Consider the following 12,500-nt stretch of genomic DNA (forward strand, 5'->3'; position numbering starts at 1 on the left):
ACAGGAGGAGCACAGAAGGGGGCGTGCCTTCCCCCTGCTTGACCAATCTGCTGCTCTGGAGCGGAGAAACGGGCGGATCTTCCCCGCACTGGACCAATCCTTTGCTCTGGTGCTCCGGTCCGTCCAACAGGCTGTAGGTGCAGAGCTGTGACGTCTCCATGACAACAGTCACGTCCTCTCCCAAGGAATCTGAGGGAGAAAGGAAGGAACGTCAGCTATACATCACTTACTCGGCTGACAGTCCTGTACCATGAATCACACAAACAGACAGGCTCACCTAACAGTGGGAAAGTGATCTTCTCCTCTGTGATCTGAGGAGGAAAAACAAACATGGTCTGAGTGGCAAACGTTAACACACACACACACACACACACACACACACACACACACACACACTGTTGAGGGTACAATGACATAGATTCAAACACACACACACCTACAAAAAAACTTTGTGTCATTGGGACCTTTACCGGACTGTTAAAGGTCCCACCGACACACATTCCAACAGACAAACACACACACTGCAGTATTTTTTAACACTCACACTGACACAAATTCCAACAGACTCACACTGCAGTATTTTTTAACACTGAACAGACAGCAAGAGCAACATGAGAAGCAATTCAATGAATTTAAACGTACACTCTGCAATATTTTCACCTTAATATAACATTTTAAAAGTACGCTACGCAATATCTTCACCTTAAAGTGTAATTCCAGCGAAAATTGACCTAAGGGTGTTTTTCTGCATTAAAACACATCAAATAAGCCGTGTAATAAACTCTGGGTTTATGTGTAGAGACCCTAAGCAAGCTATTAACGAGGTTTGGCGTTTAGCTTACTGCCCATAGATAATCCACTGTTTGCGATTAGGGGCTATAGCATATACTAGGCAAAACTCTGTAGTGGTTGATCAACGAAAATGACTGTCTCCACAGCTTATTTGATGTGTTTTAATGCAGAAAAACACCCATGTGTCAATTTTCGTTGGAAATACACTTTAATATAACATTTTAAAAGTACGCTATGCAATATCTTCACCTTAATATAAAATTTAAAGGTACACTATGTAATATTTCCACCTTAATATAACATTTTAAAAGGTACACTATGCAATATTTTCACCTTAATATAACCTTTAAGAAAGCCAATTTCATGGTAAACGAACTTGTAATAGGGCAATCATTCGCCTAGTATAGCCATAGAGCATAGCCGTAGCGAGTCGCTAACGCGAGAACCAGCCATGCAACTTAAAAATAGTCGACCCGAAGACATCTCTCGAGAATCGTGAAACATTACCTCGTCAGTAGATATAGCTCTTATAGTTTTTGCCTATTGTTAATCCTTCACCTCCACAACAAAAGCATTTTCATTGTGTACAGGGGGAATAAGCCACGAGAAGTAGGCTACTTACAACTGCAGAGTAAAATATAATTATATATCGCGACTCTAGGGGGAGCCAAAAATACCTGAAACTGCATGGTGTACCAAGTGTAAGTGATTGTGTTACGGGTTAGACCGCCGCCTAATTATTAAAACTAAAACTAATTATTATTGGGGCAGCCGTGGCCTACTGGTTAGCGCTTCGGACTTGTAACCGGAGGGTTGCCGGTTCGAACCCCGACCAGTAGGCACGGCTGAAGTGCCACGGCTGTAGGCACCTAACCCCTCACTGCTCCCCGAGCGCCGCTGTTGTTGCAGGCAGCTCACTGCGCCGGGATTAGTGTGTGCTTCACCTCACTGTGTGTTCACTGTGTGCTGTGTGTGTTTCACTAATTCACGGATTGGGATAAATGCAGAGACCAAATTTCCCTCACGGGATCAAAAGAGTATATACACTTATACTTATACTTAAAATATAACACAACGGTTTGGCCATTAGTTATTCTTGGAAAATCAATTAACGAAAAACAAGTTAAATAGAGAATACTGTGGCCTACAAAATAGACTGTGGAAATCTTTAATGAATGCGTAAAAGACGCCTGAAAGCAGGCGTCGCAACAATGGAATCAACTGTAAACAAGCTAACTGTCCATGCGATCGCTGTTATAGGGCCAAAGAAAGTTGTAGCCTATAAGTTGGATTCTTTTTAAATGGAACCGCTTGTTTCCTTTGCGTGTTAAAGGCAAGACTATTGCCTATAGTGGCAACCGGGTGAAAAGCGGGATAACGGCCTGTGAGGTGTCTTGTTATACGGAATTAATGGTTGCAACTTACATCTGTGTCATTCTTTTTGATGAAATGGTCCCACACACTACTTTTCTTTGCACGCTTCATCCTGTCGTCTGCCCTGGCTCTAACCTCGAGTGTTTTAGCCTGTAGCCTTTACTTTTCACGCGAACCCAAAAGCTGTGACCTCGAGCCAAATGTTTGAATTGGTTTATTACAAAGTACAAACAAATGAGTTATGAAAAATTGAGTGTGAGGGATAATTTGTTCACTTCACACAAAAAGATCTTGGAATGGGATGGCTAACTGTAGCAGCGTTTAGTCCACTGTCTATAATAGCCTAATTTAGCCTAATTTATATTATCACTTTTTTTTTTTTTTAACCGACTACAGACAACGTTGATCGGTTAACGTTGATACGGCATCGGTCAAGCGGTCATCGGTTAACATCCCTAGATTGCACACTGCACCTTTAAGGGTCACAGACAATCCGAGGTAACACTTTACTTGATAGTATCGACATAAGAGTGGCATGACACTGTTATGACACATGAACCCGAACCCTAACTTTTAACCCTAACCCTAACTTCTAACCCTAACTGTAACCCTAACTTGTTATGACAAAAAACGAATGTCACTTAATAACAGAAGCGTTATGTCATAAACGTTTATGACTTGTTTATGACACATTCATAACAGTGTCATATCACTCTTATGTCGATACTGTCAAGTAAAGTGTAACCCAAACGGATTAAACACAAACACAAACTATACAACTCAAACATTAAAGGAGAATTCCGGTGTGATATTGACCTAAAGTGTGTTGAAACATGATACCGAGTGTGAACGTATGTCTCATAGCCCATCTCGGCTTGTCCCCTGCACTCCAAAATCTGGTGCTAGTTAATTTATACAGACAGTATCTTCACGAAGTTTAGCGTTTGCAGCCATCTTGAATTTAGTCACGATAAGTCGAGCGACGAGTTAGAATGAACAGGTATGATAAGGGATCAGATTCCAAAAAGAATTCAGTGGAAATGCATGGATTTCGAGTTTCTTCCAGTAGCAGCAACTAGAATCTATGCATTTCCACTTCCACTTCATGAAGATACTGTCTGTATAAATCGTCTTGTAAGTAAACTACCAGTGCTTTTTCAAAGTTCTCAATGTCTCGTTTTAAATGTCAGGGCCTTCGGTAGTATACCAATGAAGTGTGGAGATACATTGAGCCTCGTAAATGGTGTAAAACAGTGATTTATTTGCACGGCTAGCCCAATGCCGAAGCACCACCATTGAACAAGCTGTTGGTAGCATCGGCTAACTAGCACCAGATTTTGGAGTGCAGGGGACAAGCCGAGATTAAACATGATACAGGGTATATGCAGGAATCATAGAGTTGAATTTACTACTTTTTACTACCTTTTTTACTACCTCCACAATATTTTTTACTACCAACACAACATCAAGCAGCAGCCCTTTTTTTTGTGTGTGTGTGTGTGTGTGTGTGGGGGGGGGGGGGGTATGCACAACACCACTTACTACTTGCTATAAGGTATAAATCATAAATATTAGGTACACTAATAATTTCTAATTGTGATCATTAAGTATGGTCATTGTCAATGACAATGTTTTTTTGTAGTGTTGAGTTCAGTTTCAGTTGTCCTTACCTTAACCCTAGCCCTTGAGTTATCCTAACCAGCCCTTAGCCCTAATAAGGTGAATGATAACCTTGGCACAAATTACGCTAAAACACCAAACATGTGTGGTGAAAAATGAAGAACAAACACCACCGACTACCCCCCCCCCCCAAAAAAAAAACAACAACTCCAGTCTAAGAATAGGCCCAGAAATCCATTTCTATAGATATATAAAGCCATTATTATTGGTATGGTATTGTTGTTGCACATTTGACACTAAAGCAGTCCCTGAAAACATGCACATCAGTGGACTGCTTTACTAATGCAAAATTGAAAACTATGATTTCATTGCATTACTCAGCATGGATGCACGATGCTTGCATGATAAATACTTCCCAAAACAACAGTTAGGTAGGTAGGTAAGGATGCCATTTAGGAGTGTAAATCAAGTTTAATCACAATTTGATACAATATAGATTCTTTAAGCCAATGATTTGATTCTTTTCAATACTTCAAAATGTGTAGCAATGCGATTCGATGCGTTACTGGGGTCTGTCGTCGATAGTAAATGATAGATTTTGGTTAGTTTTCATGGATTCAAATGCCAATATTACAGGCTAAATTATAGGCCAAATACTGAACATTGACTGTGGAATCAAGTAGGTTACAGAGTTTCTTTTCCCCCCTAAACCCTCCTGTCACTAGCTAGATGCTTTCAAATTTAACATGGTTTTAAAAGTCATATGTTGCAGTTTTCTGTCACTGCAATAAAACTAGCCTATTTGGAATATTTTGTAGGCCTGCTGTTCCTTTTATGAGAACAATTTAACTGATCAAGTTTTCATAGGCTATTGAATGATTTAAATGTGAATGCAATAAACTTAATTCGCCATTAACTAGATTAGCGTGGTTCTTCACGCAGTTGTCATATAAATGCAGTGTTTTATAGGCTATTCAAAGAATTTCACGTTCATCACTCAGTTGTGGTGTAGGTCTGTCTTGAGTGATCGCTGTCCCTTTAAATGTCTGGGACTTTAAATAACGGGACTTTTAAACTGCATGCTGTTTTTGTTGATGGACAGTGCCGTCTTTGATTCAGTTTTCTACCGTTTTAATAAATGACACGCGCACTTGCGTGGTTAAAAGTAAGGAATTGTTTTCACTCGTTTTCTTGCAATTCCGTAACATCAGATACTAGGTCTAGGTTACGTTAAAAAAATGTTGTCGGTTACTATGTCAGTGACTAGTTCGAACTTTGTTACTGATGGGCTAGGTGGAATTTTATTGCACGGTTCTGGATGATCACAGTCAGATGGCAGCGCTACCGTCAGCTGAACGAAAGCTTACACTAGTCAAGTCCACAGTTGTTAAAACTTCCAGCTGAAGTAGCCTAGTGTAAACTGAGAGAGTTGCCTCATAACGGAGTGAGTGTAGCAGCTAGCCTATATTTTCTTAGCTATCAGAGTGATAGGCTAGCCTAGGCCTACATCTACCGCTCCTTTGCTACATGAACAAATATTATCAGATGAGTGACAGAAGCACCGGACAAGCAGGCCCATATGATAAACGCTGCTCTGGTAGCCTGCGGTAGGGCCTAGATGACGTGAAAACGCGAGAGTCCCCGAAAAGCATCCCTGCATCCCCAGCCCCTAAAAAACTCTTCGGACCTGCACGATTCATATAAGTCGCCCAAAGCAACGTGAAGGAGACACCGAAAAGCGCGTTGTTTGTATCCCTGTAAAACAACTGAAAAAGGCGAAAATGTTGTTTGTTGGCGTCGCTGATAGGCTGTCAACCACGGAACTCTACACAGTTTACTTCTACGTCATTGCTACATGTCTCACACAGGTACTGTTAGCACGTATATATTTTTTAATTAGGCAAGATGAAGTTAAAACATTTAGACACAAAAGCAAAAAATGTAAACTCATTATATATTGAGGTGGTGGTGAAAATGTACTACCAAGTCAAATTGCATTTATTACCTTTTACTACCTTTCAAGGGCCTTAATTTTGGTAGATTCTATTTACTACATTTTACTACCTTTTACTACCGCGCGGACACCCTGTGATACCGAGTGTGAACGTATGTCTCATAGCCCAACACACTTTAGGTCAATATCACACCGGAATTCTCCTTTAATTATAGTCCACACATGGGGTATGAGACTGGTTGATTTGTTGGCCACACCCACCTCCATCTTCCCATTGGCCAGGGCCTTAACTCCTCCCATGTGAAGGGCAGAGAAAGGCAGCTCAAAGACTGATGGCAGATGGGTCATATCTATTCCATTCATATCAGTGACCTGCAACACAGAGACATATGCACACATACACAAGCACACACAGACAGACAGGCGCGCCCGCACACACAGACAGACAGACAGAAAGACACACACACAAACACACACACACACACACACACACATCCACACACATTAAGGCAAATTAGTCCCACATGCAATGACTGACTGTGTGTTGTGGTGTGTTGTGTTGTGTTGTGCAGTAGCATGCCCCTGTGACTGCTTACCTGGCAAGAACAGAGTGAATGTTTGGGGGAAATAAGGTACATGTCTCACATGAGCACTCTCTGGGAGGGCAGAGCGCTTTCTGTCAAGAGTGCCAAGGGAATACTAGAAACCACGCTGACACAACTCTACAAGTTGTCCAACGTTACAGAGACAAGAGGCGTACGCTAGCGCGCACACACACACGCCATGGCATAGATACAGCATGGGACATGTTCTAAAAGCTCTATGTGGGAGGGCAGCGTGGGACATGTTCTAAAAGCTCTATGTTGGAGTACAGCGTGGGACATGTTCTAAAAGCTCTATGTGGGAGGGCAGCGTGGGACATGTTCTAAAAGCTCTATGTGGGAGTGCAGCGTGGGACATGTTCTAAAAGCTCTATGTGGGAGTGCAGAGCGGGACATGTTCTAAAAGCTCTATGTGGGAGTGCAGAGCGGGACATGTTCTAAAAGTTCTATGTGTGACAAATTCTTGGTCGTCAAGGGCCAAAAATGAATCTGGGTGGACGGCCACAGGCCCCAACTAAATGTTGAAGTCGTGGACCATTAAATTGATGTATTGCATATGTGTGAAAAATTAACATTCTATAAAAAGTAGACTAATTTTTAAGAAATAAACGTACTACTCTCTACTGTGCTCGTCTTTGCACTGTGTTTACAGTACTTGTATTAATATCATGAAATGTCATCACTTTGGCTGTTTTAAGGAGTAGAACTATACGTTGTATCTGAAGCAAGCAAAATCTTTGAAGAAAAGCATATGGAGCAATAATTTATGTCTTGGAATAAAGTTATTTGCATCAATATGAATGAATAATTTATATAGAACAGAACATGCCCCTATGGAACAAACTGACACTGTGACACATTCTTCAAAACAATCTTTTTTTTCTCCAGGAATGGAGACAGACTTAAATGGAAACTATATTTTTAAAAACTTGTTGTGCAACACAATGCGTTTTTATACATTTGTATTTGAGGAATAATAAAATAAATATTCATACAATATTAATACACACAAGTAATAAACTAAATATTAATACAAATACATTTGATTGAGCAATGACAATTGGGCCATTCAGATCAGTTACTAGCTTCAGGTGTGCATGCAGGTGTAGCCTACGGCCGTATGCACTATCAGGCTACTAACAAGAGAGAATTCCCCTGTGTGTGTATGAGTTGGTCTACCATAACTTCTCAACTCTGCACAGCATCCCATTAACTGCATGACAGTAGAAAATTAAAAATTTTCTGTAAAGTAAACACGTTATCAAAACCAACTTAACACAGAGCTATACGTATGCACACCTTTTGTTTTAGCAGGAGAATAACAGCGCACGCACACAGCAATTACAGAAGTTGTAGGCTAGGCTACTTGTAGCTTTCTTTCACGGTCTATGGTTGCTGTATAGACCATACCTAAGGAACCGCGGGCCCCTGCTCTAGACCATACCTAAGGAACCGTGGGCCCCTGCTCTAGAACATACCTAAGGAACTGCGGGCCCCTGCTCTAGAACATACCTAAGGAACTGCGGGCCCCTGCTCTAGACCATACCTAAGGAACCGTGGGCCCCTGCTCTAGAACATACCTAAGGAACTGCGGGCCCCTGCTCTAGAACATACCTAAGGAACTGCGGGCCCCTGCTCTAGACCATACCTAAGGAACCGTGGGCCCCTGCTCTAGAACATACCTAAGGAACTGCGGGCCCCTGCTCTAGACCAGTGTTTCCCAAACTTTTTTTCTGGGGACCCACTTTTAAAAAATGACAGACCATCGCGACCCATTTCACTTCAGATCTTACATGCAACCTGCATGCAACCACCAATATTGTTTTAGGCCACAGGTTCTCAAACATTTCAATCAAAGGGGATATTCTTGCATGCTACTCAGGCGTCGTCACTCTTCAGCATAGTAAGTTGTTCCTGTATTTCTAAAGAGAGATGTTGTAGGCTACGTTGCGTTGCAGACAAATGGATCCATAACACCGTCAATGTAAACATGTAGCAAATAATTCAAGTCGTTATATTGTAACCTATTTGTGGAGGTTTCTTTATTTGGAAAGTTGAATCCGCATTTCCTTTATAATAGCGTTTAAAATGTTCATTTAAATTGTAGCCTACCTAATATAATGCACTATTGAGCGTTTTAAATCCGAAATAATAAGGAATGTGATGAGGTTGCTATTAACTTTAAAGAGTGTATCTACAATCGAAACTATCTACAGCCTATGACGCAAATTGAATTGCAATGTCTGGTATATGGATGTCTGCTTTAGTTGACTAGATTTGAATCGGTCAAGTTGAAGAGCCGGTGTCCGTTAATGTTCGTGCAAATAGGCTGATTCATGTCCCTTGCATTTTGCAACTGCGAGGTTCATGGCAGGCGCCCCACAGAAATGTTTAATTTTGCGAGTGAGATGTCCACGCTGTCCCCTCTGCGACGCGTTCGCCCCCCCAATTTCAGAGCTATTATAAATGCAAAATTGCATTTTGAGGGCCGTGACTGTGGTAAACAAACTATATCCTAATAGAAAACTGATAGCTTTCCTGGCTAAATTGTATAAGTTAGGCCTATAACACAACATAAATTGTGCTGGCGACCCAAATAAAATCTCCTGCGACCCACCCGTGGGTCGCGACCCAGTCTTTGGGAAACACTGCTCTAGACCACACCTAGGGGACCGTGGGCTCTAGACCATATCTAAGGGACTGCGGGTTCTCTAGACGGTACCTAAGGGGTTTCTGTTTACTGTTGCACATGTGTTGCTGTGCATCTGATTGATGACCTGGGTATAAATATCTGGGACAATTTGAGAGTGTGTGTGTGTAAGCGTGTGGGAGGGTATATTAGCTGTGTGAGCGCGTCTAGAGTGTGTGTTTGTGACTGTGTGTGTGCGTGTGTGTGTGTGTGTGTGTGTGTGTGTATACCAACCTCTGGGAGTCTGTCCAGAAACTGTGAGCTGTGTGTGTCCCCTTGTCTAGGGGAAGGTCCTGGAACAACACTGTCCTCTTTATCAATCCCATCACCCCCATCATCTTCCTCACCACCACCATCACCATCATCATCCTCATCATCATCATCAGCAGCAGCAGCAGCAGCAGCAGCGCCATTCTGAGCACGGGACTCTTCTTCATCATCACACTCCTCCTCACTGGACAGCACAACTTAGAGACAGATACAGATACACACACATATAAGATCTCCCTAACACACACTCACACCCACTTACACAGACACACACACACATATAAGATCTCCCTAACACACACTCACACCCACTTACACAGACACACACACATATAAGATCTCCCTAACACACAGACACACACACTTAACCTGACTTGAAGTCATTCATGCGATATTGTATTGTCTGCCGGTAATTTTCGGAAAATAAGTGGCTTCAGAATGAAGCAAGTCCTGTACGTCCTGTCTGGACTTATTTTCGTATAATTACGGCAGACAATACAATATCCCTTACATAGGAACATTGGAATGTCCCGCCCATTTAGCTTTTAATCATTTAACCCACTGACTAGTGATCCTAATAGCCAACTAGACGCCTGTGTATTAGCCACATTATAATAATAATAATAATAATAATAATACGTTTATTTTATATAAAGCCTTTCTCAAACCCAAGGTCGCTTTATCATAGTAGAAGGAAAGCATAACAATAACAATACAACAAGACAAGCTATGTGTATGGACCTTTGTGTTGGGTGTGGAGGAGAAGCTATGTCTATAGAGCTATGTGTTGGGTGTAGAGGTGAAGTGATCATTAAACAAAAAGGTCTTGAGATGTGCTTTGAAGAAGGGAAGAGATGGACAGTCACAAAGAGATTGGGGGGAGGGTGTTCCAGAGTTTGGGGTCCAAGGCACTGAAGGACCTGCCACTTAGGGTGTGCATTGTGTATTAGCCGCAGGACAGTATTTTATATCGGTTAAAAAAAACGAAACCATATTAGTGCCATATTAAGTGGCCCGTGTATTAACCTCATAGCTGAAGAAATTTTGCAAAATCAATGTATAAACCGCAGCTAATAGTTGGGAAATGACGGTATAGAGAAGCGCTTTGCAGGAGAGTTGAGACACGTGTAATGCAGGGAGCATGGCAGAGCGGGCGGGCGGGGGGGCAGACAGGGTTAAAGGAGCGTCAGCAGGTGAAGGAGAAGATGATAAAGTCTGTTTTGTGTGTGTGTGTGTGTGTGTGTGTGTGTGTGTGTATCAGAGACATGCTGTCCAGTGTGAGGCGGGATGGCAGGACACTCCTTCCTCTGCAGCTTGACTGGGTCAACACACTGGACCCACCTGAAGCAGCTAACCCATCTAACCCAGCCTAACACATCACATATAACCCATATAACACAGCCTACCTAGCTAACACATCGCATATAACCCATCTAACACAGCCTTCCTAGCTAACACATCACATAACACAGCCTTCATTAGCAACCTAGCTAACACATCACATAACACAGCCTTCATTAGCAACCTAGCTAACACATCACATAACACAGCCTTCATTAGCAACCTAGCTAACACATCACATAACACAGCCTTCATTAGCAACCTAGCTAACACATCACATATAACACAGCCTTCCTTAACAACCTAGCTAACACATCACATATAACACATGTAACACAGCCTTCCTTAGCAACCTAGCTAACACATCACATATAACACAGCCTTCCTTAACAACCTAGCTAACACATCACATATAACACATGTAACACAGCCTTCCTTAGCAACCTAGCTAACACATCACATATAGCACAGCCTTCCTTAACAACCTAGCTAACACATCACATATAACACAGCCTTCCTTAACAACCTAGCTAACACATCACATAACACAGCCTTCCTTAACTAACACATCACATATAACACAGCCTTCCTTAGCAACCTAGCTAACACATCACATAACACAGCCTTCCTTAACAACCTAGCTAACAAATCACATATAACACAGCCTTTCTTAACAACCTAGCTAACACATCACACATAACACATCTAGCACAGCCTTCCTTAACCAGATCACCTCACCATGGAACGCCAACTCATCATCAGCCAACTTGTTAGCCTGAACAGACTTAGTGTTAGCTACCTAGCTAACACATGACATATAACATATCTAACACAGCCTTTCCTGAACCAGATCACTTCACCATGAGCCCTAGCTCAGGGGTTCTCAAACCTCTTTGATCCAAGGAGCCCTTGTGGGGGAGAAAGTTTCCAAGGACCCCCTCATCATCGCAACAATTAATGCCATTTGTGGCCAGGTTCACTATCCCATGCTTAACCCTAGTGACAGCACCTACCATTCAGAACAGCCACCATGTTGAGAGAGAGACAGACAGAGGTGGCTTCCAAATTGATTCAGTCTATCTGCTCAATGCTAACTAATTTGGTGTTTTGTGTGTGTATGTGTGTGTGCACACTATGGGTACAACTAAAGTAACCTGAACCCAGTTACAGCGCTGGTCATGTCAGGGTGCAGGTGTGTGTGTAGATGGGCATGATGTCAGGGTGCAGGTATATAAGTAAGTATATATACTCTTTTGATCCCGTGAGGGAAATTTGGTCTATGCATTTATCTCAATCCGTGAATTAGTGAAACACACTCAGCACACAGTGAACACACAGTGTGTTCAGGTGAAGCACACACTAATCCTGGGGCAGTGAGCTGCCTGCAACAACAGCGGTGCTCGGGGAGCAGTGAGGGGTTAGGTGCCTTGCTCAAGGGCACTTCAGCCGCGCCTACTGGTCGGGGTTCGAACCGGCAACCCTCCAGTCCGAAGCGCTAAGCAGTAGGCCACAGCTGCCCCCAGGTACACACAGGTGCGTGTGTGCGTGTGTGTGTAGATGGACATGATGTCAGGGTGCAGGTGCAGGTGCAGGTGTGTGTGTGTGTGTGTAGATGGACATCATGTCAGGGTGCAGGTGTGTGTGTGTGTGTGTGTGTGTGTGTGTGTGTGTGTGTGTGTGTGTGTGTGTGTGTAGATGGACATCATGTCAGGGTGCAGGTGTGTGTGTGTGTTTATATCTGTATGTTGTTTCTCTGTGTTATACATACTGGGCTCTGATTGGCTGATGCGGGAGGGGGCCCTTATCAAGCAAAGCCTCTCCTCATTGGCTGGCTGATCTTCAGATGGGGTCACCAGAC

At 42.6% G+C, this 12,500-nt stretch overlaps 1 protein-coding gene across 3 annotated transcripts in view; it reads right to left on the minus strand.

Annotated features, from left to right (window-relative positions):
- Positions 1-12,500, minus strand: part of LOC143100243 (uncharacterized) — a 34,748-nt gene that overhangs the window by 5,757 nt on the left and 16,491 nt on the right. For all 3 annotated transcript variants that reach the window (XM_076263227.1, XM_076263226.1, XM_076263228.1), the window contains 5 exons: positions 12,411-12,500; positions 9,266-9,498; positions 6,002-6,112; positions 278-311; positions 1-189 (listed from right to left, as the gene is read on the minus strand). The exon at positions 1-189 is cut by the window's left edge and continues 69 nt beyond it; the exon at positions 12,411-12,500 is cut by the window's right edge and continues 157 nt beyond it. In XM_076263227.1, coding sequence (XP_076119342.1) covers positions 1-189; positions 278-311; positions 6,002-6,112; positions 9,266-9,498; positions 12,411-12,500 — 657 coding nt within the window. The remainder of the gene's footprint in view (positions 190-277; positions 312-6,001; positions 6,113-9,265; positions 9,499-12,410) is intronic.

This window comes from Alosa pseudoharengus, unplaced genomic scaffold (assembly GCF_046254945.1).
Source record: "Alosa pseudoharengus isolate Yale_2024_CS ecotype anadromous, Long Island Sound unplaced genomic scaffold, YU_APseudo_1.1 YU_APseudo_1.1_scf_3, whole genome shotgun sequence".
NCBI classification, from domain to species: Eukaryota; Metazoa; Chordata; class Actinopteri; order Clupeiformes; family Clupeidae; genus Alosa; species Alosa pseudoharengus.